Source organism: Chiloscyllium plagiosum, chromosome 30 (assembly GCF_004010195.1).
Source record: "Chiloscyllium plagiosum isolate BGI_BamShark_2017 chromosome 30, ASM401019v2, whole genome shotgun sequence".
NCBI lineage: Eukaryota > Metazoa > Chordata > Chondrichthyes > Orectolobiformes > Hemiscylliidae > Chiloscyllium > Chiloscyllium plagiosum.
In genome coordinates, this window is record NC_057739.1 from 40358486 (window position 1) to 40376589 (window position 18104).

At 43.3% G+C, this 18104-nt stretch overlaps 2 protein-coding genes across 2 annotated transcripts in view; one reads left to right on the top strand and one right to left on the bottom strand.

Moving 5' to 3' along the window:
• The window catches only part of ubac1 (UBA domain containing 1), a 37441-nt gene extending 36929 nt beyond the window's left edge, over nt 1-512 (bottom strand). The window contains exon 1 of the mRNA XM_043720474.1: nt 186-512. Within this exon, the coding sequence (XP_043576409.1) occupies nt 186-323 (138 nt within the window). The 5' untranslated portion in view covers nt 324-512. The remainder of the gene's footprint in view (nt 1-185) is intronic.
• Nucleotides 322-18104, top strand: part of LOC122564619 (xenotropic and polytropic retrovirus receptor 1 homolog) — an 84318-nt gene continuing 66535 nt past the window's right edge. The window contains exon 1 of the mRNA XM_043719709.1: nt 322-450. Coding sequence (XP_043575644.1) covers nt 322-450 — 129 coding nt within the window. The remainder of the gene's footprint in view (nt 451-18104) is intronic.

The following is an 18104-nucleotide window of genomic DNA, read 5'->3' on the forward strand; positions in this document are numbered from 1 at the left end:
GGAGGAGGAAGAAGTGAAGGGGGGGGGGGAGGAGGAAGAAGTGAAGGGGGGAGGAGGAAGAAGTGAAGGGGGGGGAGGAAGGAGGGTGGTGAAAAGACAGTGATCCCTGGAGCTCTCTGTCGAGCAGCAGGCCTGTCGCTGTCCCCTTGCCCCAGGTTGCCCCGGGCCCTGAGGCCTGCCCTTACGTGCTTCAAGCAGCGCTCCTTGATGCTCTCGACGCTGGTCTCCTCGGTGACCTCCTCCAGCCACTCGGCCCCCTCCATGGTGCAGATGTGAAGCCTCAGCACCTTCCCTGCGAAGATCTTCTCCTCCTGCACAAACATGGCCTCCTTTCCCGCCGCCGCGGCTCTCAGCTCCGAGTCACGGCCCGCTCCTGTCGCCGGTCACCATGACACTCGGTGCGTCCGCCGGCCCCCGACCTCCCGCTCCCGCCGCTGTCTCCACAAACCAGTGCGACCTTTCACCTCCCACCGCCACCCGGCGGGGTCAAGTCCACTGTGCGTGCGCGCATCCCGCAATGCATCCTGGGCGTTGTAGTTCCCACTCTCAACTGACACTGACACTGACACGCATCAAGGCTTGTATTTCAGATACACCTTTCAGGGCCTCCCAAAGTGCTTTACAGCCAATTACAGACAGCTTTTTAAAGCATTGTCTCTGATGTCACCGGGGCAACACTGCAACCAATTTGCACACAGCAATCTCCCACAATGTAAAGTCACCATAGTCTTACCAGACCATAGGGCTGCTCTGTCATTAGATGGAGATAACTGATGATGGTTTAACATGAGGGTTACTGTACCTCAGACATGGAGAGTGGTTGAGAAGGAGAGTTTCTCATAGTAATCTCAGCCAATGTAGGAGTTGAACCTCACACATCCTTGCTATTATTAACCAGTTGCCCAGCCAACTGAGCTTATTGACCCTATCTCCCACTATATAACTTTGAAAACAACATCACAAGAAAATCTGCTCCCCGAATGACCAAATTTTCTTGTGATGTTGTTTGAGGGTTCCATATTCACCAGGGATAATGCCCCTCCTCGGTTTAGAATTTGTGCCTTTGGGATCTTCTAGACAAGTCGTCAGAGCAAGATTTCACTTTAAACTCCCATCCAACAAATAGCAGCTCCAACATTATAGTATTCCCTTCAGTTCTACATTGGAACATTAGTCTATATTTTTGTGCAGAAGTCTTAGAGTGGGACTTGATGACTCAGAGATGTAACTGTCACAGCATAAAAGGACATTACTCAAACCATTATGTTCTTTCAGAAACTTGTCCTTTCTGAAACTTGTTCATGAGATATTTTCCTATTTCCGCCACTAACTAGAAGAGGTGTTGGAGTAGTGGTAATGTCACTCGGAGTCCAGTAACCCCAGCTAATATTCTGTTGAAAACATGGTTGTGAATCTTACCATGGCAGATGGTGAAATTTGAATTCAATAAAATCTAGTCTAATAGTAATCCCTATCTCTTGGCATTAAAGACACATCTGATCCATTAATGTCCCTTAAGGAAGCAAATCTGCTAGACTGACTTCATGGTGCTTACATATGACTCCCGTTGGGAATGAGCAATAAATGCTGACTAAGAGGGCTCTTTAAGTAGAGTAGTAGCGCCCCTACCTCTGAGCTGAGGATGCCTGGATTCAAGTTCTATCTGTTCCAAATGTGTGTAACAACGTTGTGGGTTAATTAGCTCACATAGTTAAAGTGGGGTGTTAATAATGCCAAGTTTGTGTGTTCAATCCTAGGTTTGTCATAGGGATTTTCAAGTTGCGGGTTCACGCTCGTAGGGTATGCGTTTGTCATTGCTTTATCGGGGTGGCACATTGGCTCAGTGGTTAGCATTGCTGCCTCACAGTGCCAGGGACCTGGGCTGATTCCAGCCTTGAGCGACTGTTTGTGTGTAATTTGCCCGTTCTCCTCATGTCTGTGTGGGTTTCCTCCCACAATCCAAAGATGTGTCGATTAGGTGAATTGGCCATGCTAAATTGCCCCTTGTGTTCAGGGACGTGGAGGATAGGTGCATTAGTCAGGGGTAAATGTAGAGTAATAGGGTAGGGGAATGGGTCTGGTGGGTTGCTCTTCGGAGGGTCGGTGTGGACTTAGAGTCATAGAGATGTACAACATGGAAATAGACCCTTCGATCCAACTCGTCCATGCCAACCAGATATCCCAACCCAATCTAGTCCCACCTGCCAGTACCTGGCCCATATCCCTCCAAACAGCAGTACAGTGGCTCAGTGGTTAGCACTGCTACCTCACAGTGCCAGAGACCTGGGTTCAATTGGACGACCGTTTGTACGGAGTTTGCACATTCTCCCAGTGTCTGCGTGGGTTTCCTCCCTCAATCCAAAGATGTAGAGGTCAGGTGAGTTGGCCATGCTAAATTGCCCATAGTGTTAGGTGCATTAGTCAGAGGGAAATTGGTCTGGGTAGGTTACTCTTTGGACCTTTTGGGCCAAAGGGCCTGTTTCCACACGGTAGGCAATCTAATCTAATCTAATCAAACCCTTCCAGATGCCTTTTAAATGTTGCAATTGTACTAGCCTCCACCACTTCCTCTGGCAGCTCATTCCACACGTGCACCACACTCTACATGATAAAGTTGCTCCTTAGATCGCTTTCCCTTCTCAATCTAAACCTATGCCCTCTAGTTTTGGACTCACCCACCCCAGGGAAAACACCTTGTCTATTTACTCTATCCATGCCCCTCATGATTTTATAACCATCTATAAGGTCACCCCTCAGCCTCCGGTGCTCCAGGGAAAACAGCCCCAGCCTGTTCAGCCTCTCCCTATTGCTCAAATCCTCTAACCCTGGCAACATCCTTCTAAATGTTTTCTGAACCCTTTCAAGTTTCACAACATTGTTCTGATAGAAAGGAGACCAGAATTACACGCAATATTCCAAAAATGGCCTAACAAATGTCCTGTACAGCCGCAACTACTGTATTCAATACTCTGACCAATAAAAGAAAGCATACCAAATGCCTTCTTCACTATCCTATCTACCTGTGACTCTACTTTCAAGGAGCAATGAATCTGTACTCCAAGGTCTCTTTGTTGACAACACTCCCTAGGACCTTTCCATTAAGTGTATAAGTCCTGCTAAGATTTGCTTTCCCAAAATGCAGCACCTCACATTTATCTAAATTAAACTCTGTCTGCCACTCCTCAGCCCATTGGCTCATCTGATCAAGATCCCGTTGTAATCTGAGGTAATCTTCTTCACTGTCCACTACACCTCCAATTTTGAGCTCATCTGCAAACTTAATAACTAAACCTCTTAAGCTCACATCCAAATCATTTATAAAAATGACCAAAAGTAGAGGACCCAGCACTGATCCTTGTGGCACTCCACTGGTCACAGGCCTCCAATCTGAAAAACAACCTTCCACCACTACCTTTGAGCCAGTTCTGTATCCAAATGGCTAGTTCTCCCTGTATTCCATGAGTTCTAACCTTGCTAACTAGTCTCCTATGGGAAACCTCGTTGAACACCTTACTGAAGTCCATATAATCACATCTACAGCTCTGCCCTCATCAGTCCTCTTTGTTACTTCTTCAAACAATTGTTGGACCGAAGGGCCTGTTACCACATTGCAGGAATTCTGTAGTAATTCTGTAGTAACATACCTAAACAGGTCAATTAAAATATCTAAATACATCTTCCATCTCTGAGTCATGAGCAAAGGGTTTTTTGCAAATAAATTAGTGTGAGAACATTACTGGCAAGGCCAACATTTATTGCTCATCTTGAGTTACCCTTCTAAAGATGGTGGAATTTGATCATTAATTCAGCACCACAAATGTTACACTAACATACTAGAGAAATGAATTCCACTATGCTGTTGTTTCCCCACAATCTTCTCATCCCTTCTCTTTCAATTGCACCCAATTTCCTTTAGAAGTTATTTTTGGAATTCTGTCCACTGTCGTCTCAAACTGTGCCTTCCAATTTCCAATTATAGGTTTTAGTGGATGGAACTGGAGAGTCCAGCTGTGTCTGTTGTCATGACCAAGTAGCTCTACTTATTTTTCCCTTATTTATTCTAGCATGCTAAAGTCTTTCAAGCTAAATTGACTTCCTCTAATTTTGCTGTGCATCTTTGTAGTAGTTTACGACATGCACGGATGCAGATCAAGAAGGCAGCTCATTGCCAAGTCAATTTGGGACAGACAATAATTGCTGGCCTAACCAGAGACAGCCACATGGCATGAATGAATTTGAAAAGTACAGTACTTTGGGAAAGTAATCACTGTTGTAATGTAACGAATGCAGCAGCTATTGCATACAGCAGGTTCCCACAAAGAACAATGAAATAAATGACTGGATCATCTGTGGCAATTGAGAAATAAGTGCTGGCGAGGAAGGAACCACTAACATTCATCATAGTGTCATAGGATCTTTAACCTCCAGGTAAGCGTGTAAATAGTGCATTCGCAGTGCTGCAGTAGGTTACTTTCTCCCATTTATGGAACAGGATTTGGATCCATAATCTTTTGATTTAAGGCATTAAAGTGCCACTCACTTTGCCACAGGTAACATGCTAGATCACGTCCCTTTCCCAGCCATTCCTGACAATATGGCTTTGTGAAAACTCCATTAGATAAATAAGAAGAAATAGAAGTTAGCTACCAGAGAAAAAAACTCAGAAAATATAGGTCAATAAAAACTCAGGTATGGTAGGAGCGTGCAACAGTGAGGAATTAGATTTTTCACCTCTCATGAACAGAGGATCTAAACGTTTTTCACATACATAAATTAGTTTTATATATCTGATTTAAGTATTGAAAAACAAAAACACGTGTGGAACCTGGTCAAACTTGAAAGCTGGCTGACTTAAATCTCTTGTTTGCAAATCCCTTCCTGGCCTGCAGGGGTCAGTCTTTCCTCAGGCTTTCTCTACAGTGAGTTGAAACAGTTTTTGCTTTCTACTTCTTGAGAAAGGTTTCTACAAAGCATTTAGTTGGAATACAAAAATAAGCAGATGCAAAACAAGAACTTGTAACATTGAAAGGGGAAGATCTGGAAAAAGCATTCACTCTCGGTCACAGGTGCACAATGGCGGCAGTGGGTACCATCTAAATGAAGCACTACAAACATTTGCCAAGGTGTCTCCATAAGCTTCAATCACCTCCATAGAGAAGCACAAGGGCATCAGGTAGATGGGAGCACTTCCAAGTTCACCATTAACCTATACATCGTTTTGACATGGAACAATATTTCTGTTCCTTCATTGTCATTGGGGAAATAACGTGGAGCACATTTTCTCTCAGCACTGTGAGTGGCCCCTGCACCACATTGACTGCAGCAGTTCGAGAAGTTGCCTCACCACCCTCTTCTTAAGAGCAGTTACAGTTGGGCAATAAATACTGATCTTGTCAGTGAAATTGGCAACCAGATAATGAACAAAATAACACAGAACTTTTGATCTTTACAACTGTACCAGACATGTTTGTAGAGTGATCAAGCCGTCAGGAAAGGTGTTAATGCCAGGCTCATCAGCCGCGCTCAGAAGATAGTGCAGAAAGTCACCCAAACAACTGGGAGAAAGTGAGGACTGCAAACTGGAGATCAGAGTCAAAGCTTTGGTGCTGAAACAGCCCATCAGGATAAAGTGCTTATGCCCAAAATGTCAACTCTCCAGTTCTATGGATTCTGCCTGACCTGCTGTGTTTTTCCAGCACCACACTCTTTGTCACCCAAACAATGCAATTCATGCTCTCAAAACCAATTACAACATTGTCATCAAACCAGCTGACAAAGGAGGAGCCATTGTCATATAGAATAGAACAGACTACTGCAAAGAAGCAAACTGACAATGAACAACCAGTAACACTACAGACAACTACCTGCTAATCTGACCAAAGAACACACCCATCAACTGAACTGACTGATCAAGACCTTTAATCCAGTCCTTCAGAGCTTCCAATGCACTCTCATCCTATGAACTTCCTGCACAGGGGACTTCTACTGCCTTTCAAAGATACACAAAGCCAACACACCTGGACATCCCATTGTATCAGGCAGTGGGACCATGTGTGAGAACCTCTCTGACCATGTCGAGAGCACCTTGAAACCCATTCTACGGAGGACCACCAGTTTCTGTCGTGACACTCAGACCCACGGACCAGTCGAACCAGGAATATTCCTCGTCACGATAGACGTTTCAGCACTATACACCAGCATCCCTCACGATGACGGCATCACTGCAACAGCCTCAGTACTCAACACCAACAACTGCCAATCTCCAGGCCCCATCCTAGAAATCATCCGCTTCATCCTCGACAATAATGTCTTCACCTTCGACAACCAGTTCTTTATCCAAACACATGGAACAGCCATGGGGACCGAAGTTTCACCCCAATATGCCAATAATTTCATGCACAAGTTCGAGAAAGAATTCTTCGCTGGGCAGGACCTCCAGCCAATGCGATACACCAAATACATCAATGATATTTTCTTCCTTTGGACCCATGGCGAGGAATCACTGAAACAACTACATAGCGATATCAGCAAAGTTCATCCCACCATCAGACTTACCATGGACTACTCTTCAGAATCAGTCTCATTCTTGGACAAAATGCATCTCCATCAAGGATGGACACCTCAGTACCTCACTCTACTGCAAGCCCACAGATAACCTCACAATGCTGTACTTCCCTGGCTTCCACCCTAAACATATTAAAGAAGCCATCCCCTATAGACAGGCCCTGCACATACACAGGATCTGCTCAGATGAGGAAGAATGTGATGGATACTTAAAGATTTTGAAGGATGCCCTCATAAGAATGGGATATGGTTCTGAACTCATCAATTGCCAGTTCTGACATGCCACAGGGAAAAACTACAACAACTTCCTCAGAAGACAGACACAGGATACGACCAATAGAGTCCCCTTCGTCATCTAGTACTTCCCCAAAGCGGAGAAACTATGCCATGTTTTTCACAGCCTTCAACATATTATCAATGACGATAAATATTTCATCAAAATCATCCCTACACCTCCACTTCTCACCTTCAAACAACTGCCAAACCTTAAATAGACCATCGTTCGCAGCAAGCTATCAACCTTCAGGATAGCATCGACCACAACACCACACAACCCCGCCATGGCAACCACTGCAAGATGTATCAGATCATTGATATGGATACTACCATCACATGTGGGAACACTACCCACCCCATACAGAGCAGATACTCATGTGACTCGACCAACGTTGTCTATCTCATACGCTGAAGGCAAGGATGCCCCAAGGCTTGGTAAATTGGTGAGACCAAGCAGATGATATGGGACAATGGATGGATGGACACCGTGTAACATTCCTGATGAAGGGCTTATGCCTGAAACGCTGATTCTTCTGCTCCTCCGATGCTGCCTGACCTGCTGTGCTTTTCCAGTACCACACTCTTGACCACTGCACATTTGCCACAAAGGGGTGTTCCCTCCCAGTCGGGGAACACTTCAGTGGTCAGGGACATTCAGTTTCCGATCTTTGGATAAGCGTTCTCCAAGGCGGCCTTCAAGATACATAACAACGCAGAATCGCTGAGCAGAAACTAATAGCCAAGTTCTGTACCCATGAATACGGCCTGAACTGTGACCTTGGGTTTGTGTCGCGCTACATGTGACCCCACCACACTGCTCCCCTTAGTCAAAGGTCCAAGAACAAGGGGGCATTATTTTAAAGTGAAAGGCAGGAAGTTTAGAGGAGATTTGAGGAAAAGATGTTTCATCCAGAAGATAGTGTGGGTCTGCCATGCACTGTCTAGGAGGGTAGTTAAGGCAGGTAACCTCACAACCTTCAAAAAGTACTTGGAAGTGCACGTGAAGTGTGATAACATCTAAAGCTGTGGGACTAATGCGGGAAAGTAGAGCTTGTGTAGATAGTTGGGAGAAAGTGAGGACTGCAGATGCTGGAGATCAGAATTGAGAGTGTGGTGCTGGAAAACACAGCAGGTCAGGCAGCATCTGAGGAGCAGAAGAATCGACATTTCAGGCATAAGCCCTTCATCTTCCTGATGAAGGGCTTATGCCCGAAACATCGATTCACCTGCTCCTTGGATGCTGCCTGACCTGCTGTGCTTTTCCAGCACCACACTCTTGACCTTGTGTAGATATTTGTACATTTTTGTTGGTACAGACTTGATGGACTAAAGGAATTCCACTGTACTGTAAGATTCTACGAAACGGAACTGGGTAAAGGAGTAAAATCATTAGAGTAAATCAAATAGTGGAAAATGTGTCAGCCTCAGTTTCCCCACCCAATGGGAGCAAAGGGGAAAGGTCAGCTTTGGTTCTTTGTGATGAGAAGTGTCATTGTTTTTAATGCAGTGAGCGACGATCTAGAATTCACTGCCTCAAAGTGGGGTGCAAGAAGATACAAAAGTAACTTGCAAATTTGGAATTGGATAAATGCTTTAAAAAAAGGAAAAAAGGCTGGAATATTGGGAAAGGGGAAAGAACAGGAAGAGAGGAACTAATTGGAGAGCTCTTTCAAAGAGAGATCAAATATGATGGGGCAAAAAGCCTGTTTCAGTTTTACATAATTCTGGAGGCTCTTAGATCTGCTAATGTGACAATTAATGGGTGCTCCTCAAGATCAAAGTTCAGAAGGAATTCACTATCACAGAGAGCAGTTGGAGCCAAAACTTTATGTGATTTCTAGATGGAGCTAGATATAACACTTGTGTTTAAAGGGATCAAATGTTATAGGAGGAAAGTGGGAATAGGCTAGTGTATTGGATGATCAGCTCTGATCATAATGTATGGTGTATGGTGGAGCGGGCTCAAAGGGGGAAATGACCTACCCCGCTCCTATTTTCTACATTTCTATAGTTTATAAGAGAATATGGCAATTTTTATGGGCTTTCTCCTGGTGAACCAAACAATGTTTTGCAGGTTTATCGTAGATGAAAAGAGATTTTTACTGTGATGCGCACTGACTACCAGTGAGACACGGATGTAATTAGGTCTCTTCCTCCCATCTTGTCGGCTATTTTTCTTTATTGATGCTGCCCTGCTAGCAGCGATCACCTTTGTGCCAGAGTTACCTGCCATCCTGATGTCACACTGGCAAATGATCGGCCAACACTGTAGCAAGTGCATTCACATTAATACTCTGGGCTTGAGAGCTTCAATTGTCCTGGTATCCACAGCCTTTTAGAGATGGAGAGACTTCCAGCTTTCCTTTGTGTCCAAAGATGTTTCCTGATTCCACCCCTAAGAGGCTTTGTTCTAACAAGGGTCCCCTCAATCTTGATGCTCTTTCCAGTCATTATGGCACAGAGGGAGGCCATTGAGACCACTGATTTCATGTTGGCTCCCTGTACAGCAATACAGTCAGGCCCACTCTATCCTTATCGTCCAACAGGTTATGGCTCTACAGTGCCTATTCAATTTCCTTTTGAAAATACTGATCCAACCACTTATTTGGATCCAATATATTTTGCGAACTAGTCTTTCCATACATCTTGCTACCTTGAGAGATCCACGTGCATTAAAACTCTCCTCTGACTCCAGGACCCTAGGCTTCCCTGCTCCTGTAAACTCTTTAGAACTGTGCCATTCTCTATTGATATCTCTGTCAAAATGCATCACCTGATACTTCTCTATACTGTGCTAAATTCCATCTGGTATGCTTGCCTATCGATGGGTATTAACACACAGTCAGCCACATCTCTAAGTTTGATGTGGAGGCTTTGGACTGAGGTGGACAAAGTTAAAAATCACTCAACACCAGGTTACAGTTCAATAGGTTTATTTGGAAGCACTAGCTTTCAGAGTGCTACTCCTACCTGATGAAGGAGCAGCAGTCCGAAAGCTGGTACTTCCAAATAAACCTATTGGACTGTAACCTGGTGTTGTGTGATTTCTAAGTCTCTCTAAGTTTGATATTGTTGGCAAACTTTGAAGTCTTACACTTAAAATAAAACAGAGAACCATTGTTGTGGGGCGGCATGGTGGCTCAGTGGTTAGCATTGCTACCTCACAGAGCCAGGGACTGGGGTTTGATTCCATCCTCGGGTGACTGACTGTGAGGATTTTGCACATTCACCCTGTGTCTGTGTGGGTTTCCTCCCACGGTCCAAAAATGTGCAGGTTAGGTGGATTAACCATGCTCAATTGCCCACAGTGTCCAGGAATGTGCAAGTGGATTAGCCATGGGAAATGCAGGGTCACAGGGTTAGGGTGGGTCTGGATGGGATGCTCTTTGGAGGACCAGTGTGGACTCAATGGGCTGAATGACCTGCTTTCACACTGTAGAGATCTTCTATGCTGAGAATCTGAAACAAAAACAAATTGCTGGATCTGCTGAGTTTCTCCAGCAATTTCTGTTTTTGAAGTTTTACTCCAGTTTATAAATACTTGCAGAAAAGAGAGGAAGTGACTTTCCCACATCTCCCCTTGTCCAGTTTGTTATCTGAATCTCATCACATCCCTCGACCTCCTAGAGTTAAAGGAACACGAGCCCAATTTACGAAACAAAAGCAGAAATTGCTGGAGAAACTCAGCGTATCTGTCAGCATCCGCGGAGAGAGAGAAAGCAGATTGACCGTTCCAGTCCAGGGGCCCTTCCTCAGAATTTATCCAAATCTATGGTGCCTGATTTTATCATTTCCTTCTATAAGGCCGGACCTACATTGCAATCACTTCATAATCTTCCAAAGGCCCACTATGGAGCCTAGGTGCTCCCTGTCATAATGGTAAGTTGCTAACATACTATGTGAAGCCACGTTGAAAGTAACAGTGAAAGGGGTTGGGTAATAAAGTCTGGCTTTTGTTGCATCTTTGATTCCTGTACGCTCTGTCCCTCCCTCCCTCCTGCCAGAGGTGCACTCAATTATTTATCGATGGGCGATGATCCTGTTGCTGTTGCCTAGACGCCAGAGAAAGGTGTCAGTGATCCGCTCGAACTTCTCCCAACAATTAATCATTGTGGAGAAAATGTAGATATATTTGCTTTTATCCCAGAATCCGTCGATGGATTAAACGCGGAGAGGCTTCAAGGGTTTGACTCTCCCTACTCCCATTCTTGCATCCTGATATGTTTCCTTGGAAAATCTGCAATTCTCGGCGCTTTTCATAACAATGAAATTTGCACAACATTTGTCGGCGCATCTAACGCCGGAATGGAGGAAGCAGTACATCGAATACGAGGTGGGGGGAGTTTTGGTGACTTCTTTTATAAACAAAAAAACGACTCATGCTTGTTTTGTTGTATCTGGGTGGTAACCCAATGGAACTCGCCGACCCAATTTATTCCCTTCTCGCAATACTCTCTGGAAACTTACTTTGAGACATTGACTGGGTGGCGGGGAAGATCTTAAAGTTGCGTTGTAACCTGTGTCGTGTGTGTGTGTTTGTGTGAAAATCAGATCATGCCCTCTTGTCCCGTCGGGATAATCATGTATAAAACTTAGATCTGTTTTAATTTTAAGAGTTTCTTACACTGTGGTTGAGGCAAGATCTGGTATCTTTAACCGTATAGTTCTAAAGAACTAGTATGAGAGATTTTTTTCGTCTTTGTTTACGTGTGTGGGGTTATTGCATATGATGTACTCACAGAGACTGTCAATCATTCAGGGGAAGTGTTAAAAAAAAGGCAATGAATGCATAAAGATGTCTTGCTGAGATATTAAGCATGTGGAATCCAAAGATGTGCAGGTTAGTCTTTGCTAAATTGCCCATAGTGTTCAGGGATATGTAGGTTAGGTGCATGAGGCAGGTGTAAATATAGAGCAATAGGGTAGGGGAATGGGTTTGGGTGGGTTACTCTTGGAGGGTCGTTGTGGACTTGTTGGGCCAAAGGGCCCGTTTCCACACTGTGATCTATTCTATGATCTATTCTATGGAGTGTATGTATGTAAATGAGATAGGCTGCAGCTGTTAAAGAGGACAGCTCCAACCACCTTGGGTGATAAATACCAGGCTGAAAATGTGTTGCTGGAAAAGCGCAGCATGTCAGGCAGCATCTAAGGAACAGGAGAATCGACATTTTGGGCATAAGCCCTTCTTCCTGAAGAAGGGCTTATGCCCGAAACATCGATTCTCCTGTTCCTTGGATGCTGCCTGACCTGCTGCGCTTTTCCAGCAACACATTTTCAGCTCTGATCTCCAGCATCTGCAGCCCTCACTTTCTCCTGATAAATACCGTGCCCATGTCCCATGAATGAATAAAAGACAGCAGACACTTTGGATCAGAATACAAGCACGTATTCTCAAGCTAATGCTTGAGTACGGACAGGTACTGCCTTCCATGAGATGCTGTGTTTCAGAGATGCTAAATCAGGTTCCCCCTGCCAGGCAGCTTTTAAAGATCCCATGAGTGTGAAGCAAAAAAGGTCGTGGTGTCCTGGCCAACATTGCGACCAAACACCCCTGCCCCTCTGCCCCCAAGCGACAGACTGTGAAAACCACTCAGCTAGCCATTCATCTCAAGTTTAATCATAAGGATCTCAAGATGTGCAAATGGCTGCTGTGATTACCAGCATAACAGCAACTGTGTGGAGGGGGAAGGGAAGGACCAATGGATGACTGGCAAAGCAAAGGTGCACTGTGCCCATCCACTGAGGTGGAAGTGCCAATTTCTCCCACCTTGGCAGTGGACGAGTGTAGACAGAGGCTCTGGGACAACAGAGCAGACAGTGCAATTGAGTCCATGAAGACCTGACTCATGATACCAATGAAACAACTTTGGGAGGACCCCCAACCATATACATGTCACAGTTTCAGCAGTTCCATCCCTATTATCCCAGGCAGCTAGCTATATATAGAGGAAATGACCTGAGTATTTGCCAGGGACGTTAATTCGAAAGGCGACATTTGGACTGTGATAATAAGACCAGCAACCTCAGGCAGTTTAAGCAGCTGCTCGAGAGTTATCTCACTGATCTTCAACCTGCTGCACTGCTTTGATGTCCCTGATTTTACACACTCCATCACGGATAGCATTGCCAAAATGGTCTCTCGGTCTCTTGGCCATTCTATCTTTCTCTCCTTGTAAAGAAACAGTCTTTAAAACCTACCATTTCGACCAAGCATTTGATCACTGTTTTTAATATCTCCTCATCTGGATCCGTATCAAATTTTGCTGATAATGCTGGTTAGGACAGGGTAATGATTAAACAAGCATTAAACCTGGCTAATGTAGTAATGCTGTACATAATACAAGCAGTAGTTACTTACTTGAATCAGTTCTTTGTTCAAATTGATTTCTGAAATACATTGTCAAATCCAGTGCTGGCAATTCAGGAATTGATGATCAGACAATATCACCACACTCTAACTGCTGCTATAACAGAAATTACAGAGAGGTATGATATGACAGAATTTTACGTTATGTTAGCAAGTGAGATAGTTCATTCTGAATCAAGGGTGTTAAATTTGAATAAGGAAAATTATGAAAGCTTGAAGTACAAATTGGGTAAATACTTTGAAAGGAATGACTGTATATAGCAATTGTTAGTCTTTAAAGAATTACTGCCTGCTTGACAGCAACTATACATTCTTCAAATAAGGTCAGTCAACTGCAGTCAATAAGGAAAGTTTAGGATTGCATAAGATTAAAAGTAAAGCCTTATGAAGTTGCCAGAAATAGTAATTCTGAGGTTTGGGAGGGTTTTAGAATAGAACAGCAGAAGAGCTGGATAGTAAATGTACAGACTTGATTATATGAAAAATAAATTTCGATGTCTGGATGTAAAGCAATGTAATGTGTGCACAAGAATGGCATGACCAATTGTATAGAGATCCAAATAATTTTATGAATAAAATATATTTTTGAAATTAAAAAAAAATTTAGAATAGAACAAAGGTGTATCAGAAAAAACTGGCAATGAAAGGGAGAATAGAATATGAATGCAATCTAGCAAAAGCATAAAAATGGACTGTAAAAGCTTCTGTGGGTATGTAAAAAAGAAACAATTGACTAAAAGTAAGAGTTGCTCCCTCACAGGTAGCATCAGGAGAATTTAAATTGGGGATTAGAGAGCAGCTAAAGATTACTTTGCACTTGTTTTCACTGAGGAGGATATTAGAAATATCCCAGAATTAGAGATCCAAACAGACAATGAGGAGTTGAACAAAATTAACATGAGTTTAAAAAATCATACTAGAGGAATTAATGAGGCTGAAAGTTAATAATGAACATGATGGTCTACTTCCTAGAGTGTTGAAGAATAGTTGATGCATTGGTGATTATCTTCCAAAATCTATAGGTCTTAGAATAAATCCTGCAAACCGGAAGGAGCAAATGTTACCCCAATTTTTCAGAAGGGAAAAAGAAAGAACACAGGGAAGAACAGATCTGTTAGCCCTATATCAGTAGTAGGTAAAATGCTAGAATCTATTATAAAGGATGTGATAAAACAGACAGCTAGTTGATAATGATTTGATTTGGAATGGTCACCATGGATTTGCAATGGGAATTTGTGTTTAATGAACTTGTTGGAGTTGTGTGAAGATATTGCTAACAAAATTGATAAAGGAGGGTTGATGGATACTTAGATTTTCAGAAGGCTTTTGATGAAGCCCCCCCCAGTGGAAGCTGCATAGAAAGTTTCAAGCATATGTCATGGATTAATAGACAGACACAAAGAGTAGAAATAGCTGGTGGGCTGTGGCTAGTGAGGTACTGCAAGGATCAGTACTTGGGTTCCTGCTATTCATAATATATGTCAATGATTGTGGGTGGGGATGGAATATAATATTTCCAGATTTGCAAATGATATAAAGCTAAGTGGAAATGTGCACTGTACGGAAGCTGTAAAGTGGTTTCAGGAGAATTTGGACAGACTTAGTGAATGAGAAATAACAATATAATATGGAAAATATGAAATAATCCAATTTGTAGGAGAAATGGATTTGCAGAGTATTTCTTATATGGTAAGGGGTTGTAAAGTGTAGATGTACAAAGAACATAGGTGTCCTTGTGGATAAGTCACTGTAGGTTAACATGCAGGTGCAGCAACCTATTGGAAGGCCTGTGGCATTTTAGACTTTATTAGAAGATTATTTGAAAATAGGAATCATCAGGTCTCACATCAACTGTTTGAGAGCTTGGGTAGACTGCACTTGAAGTGCAGTTTGGTCTCCTTACTTCAGGAAAGATATTATTATCATAGAGGAAGTGCAACAAATGATCACCAGACTTGTTCCTGGGATGACAGGATTGTCCTATGAAGAGATATTGGGCAAACTGAGCCTATATTCTCTAGAGTTTTGAAGAATGAGAGATGATCTCATTAAAAATTACAAAATATGCAAAGGGGTAAGAAGGGTAGATGCAGGTAAGGTGCTTTCCTTGCTTGTGAAGGAGTCGCAATTTAAAAATAGGTTTAAGATGAAGAGAGATTTCTTTCACTCAAAGGATTTCAAACCTTTGGAATTCTCTGCCACAGAGAGCTGTGGAGGCTCAGTCTTTCCGTAGGTTTAAGGTAGAGATGGATAGATTCGGATTCCCAGTGGTTTACAATGTTAAAAGGGGTGAGCAAGTGTTCTATCAGCCATGATCATACTGAATGGTGGTACAACCCAATGGGTTGAATGGCCCACTCCTGTTCCCATGTTTCAAAATTAATGATCATTATGACAAAGAAACAGATGCAAACTTAACAAATTCCCAATCCATTTTATTACTTTCATCCATTGCATTTTTATTACATAAAAATGGGTAAAATGTACAACACAGAAACAGCCATTTGGCCAATAATCTGTGGCAGTGTTAACGTCTGGCACAAGTCTGCATCCATCCTATTTCATTGAATCCTCCCAACATAATTTTCTATTCCTTTCTGCCTTTTGTCCCTATAACTTCTATTGTAACAACCATGAAACTATGGCATTTATTGCCTGAAAACTGCCTTCACCATTTCCTGACCTGCCGGAACTGAGTTTGACATAAACTTAGGAAAATTCCCATTAATTAATCGAATACCTCAACTACATCATATGCTAGCAGTCTGTCAAATCTCTGAGTAAAGATGTCTCTTCTGAAATTTCTTAAGAGATTTATTAGTGACTACCTAATATTTAAGATCTCTAGTTTCTGATTCCACCATAAGTGGGAAATTTGATTTTGGTCCAGCCTGTTAAACTCCTTTGTAACTCAAAAGACTTTCACTCCATTATTCTCTTTTCTCAAGAAGAGGTCCAGTTTCCTGGACAGTTATGAGAGCTCTGTTTTGGTAACATTCTTGTGAAACTTTTTCTTGTCCTTTCTCTGGTGCCTCTATATAATTTTCTTATAGTTATGGAGACCAAACTGTGCAGAGGCTGAGGGCAATAACGTTTCACTGCTATCCAACTTTATTAAATTCACTAGCATTTTCTTTGTGATTTCAGTGGGATGAGGAGGCAGCAGGAATTCAACCTGTTTTGGCCAGGGCTGTTCCCTCATAGAAGATGTTATTGTCGGCTCTCGTGAATGAACTATTCATTGAGTACTTTACACAACTTTCACTCACATGAATGTGCCTATATTGGCGATTGGGATTGTAGCACATTAAAGAGAGCATGATTGAATGAGAAAAAGTCAATGTAGCCCAATTAACAGAGAACACTAAGGTGCCTACCAACCATATCTCCAGTTCTGAGACACTTCCGAGTTGGTGATTGTCTTCACTGGAAGAGTAGGCGAAAGTGAGGACTGCAGATGCTGGAGATTAGAGTCAAGAGTGTGGTGCTGGAAAAACACAGCAAGTCAGGCAGTATCCCGAGGAGCAGGAGAATCGACACTTTGGGCAAAAGCCCTTCATCAGGAATGAAGCTGGAGAGATAAATGGGAGGGGGGAGGGACTGGTGGGAAAGTAACTGAGAGTAACATAGGTAGATGGAGGTGGGATTAATGGTGATAGGTTGGAGAGGAAGGTGGAGTGGATAAATGGAAAGGAAGATTGACAGATCATGAGGGTGGTGCCGAGTTGGAGGGTTGGAACTGGGATAAGGTGAGGGGAAGGGAAATGAAGAAACTGGTGAAATCCACACTGATGCTGTGGGGTTGGAGGCAAAAGATGAGACTTTTTCCTCCAGGCATCGGGTGTTTAGGGAGTGACGATGGAGGAGGCCCAGGACCTGCATATCCTTGGCGGTGTGGGAGGGGGACTGGAAGTGTTTGGCCACTTGCCGGTGGGGTTGGTTGGTGCGGTGTCCCAGAGATGTTTTCTGACGCGCTCTGAGAATAGACGTCCTGTCCCCCCAGTGTAGAGGAGAGTAACCTTCCAACTTGGCACCGCCCTCATGATCTGTCCTATCTGTCCATCTTCCTTCCCACCTATCCACTCCACCGTCCTCTCCGACCTATCACCACTACCCCCACCTCCATCTACCTATCGCACTGTCAGCTACCTTACCCCCCTCCCATTTATCTCTCCACCCCCTTGGCTCCCAGCCTCATTCCCAATGAAATGTCGATTCTGCTGCTGCTTGGATGCTGACTGACCTGCTGTTTCTTTCCAGTACCACACGCTCGACTCTTCACTGGAAGAGTGCCAGTATTGAGTAAATTTTAAAGGTGTCTGCTGTCAAGTGTGGCAGTGCCCATCAGCTGTAGTCAAAAGTACACCAGGTCTGATTCAACCACCTTGCACTTGCCTTGAATAGATGATCCCAAAAGGCAAACTGGATCATAGTCCTCATAAGAACAATCTATTTCAGCAGCATTATTTACCATGCAAAGGTGCCAGTTTATGTCATATATATATGTTACACATACACACATTTTCTACCTACTTCTCTTGTTATGTAGAAAAGAAAAGATTCTCAAGAATTTTAATGCTTCTTTAAAATCGGAAAACTTGAAGTGGTGAGGAGTGCCCAACGAGAAGTATCTTTAATTTAGTGAATCTTCCCAACGCACTTCACGGAAGTGAAATCAGGCAACATTTGCTAGCAACCAACTAAATATTTAGACAGGTGATGAAAAGATTGGTCAATTGGTTAAACAGTATCTTAAGATACAAGAGAGAGGTGGAGATGTTTAGAGAATGCATTGAAGAACTTGGTATGCAAGCAAACTGGTTATAAATGGTGAGGGATGATGAAAATGGGGTAGACACCAGAGGCCACAATTGGATGACCACAGAGTTCCCAG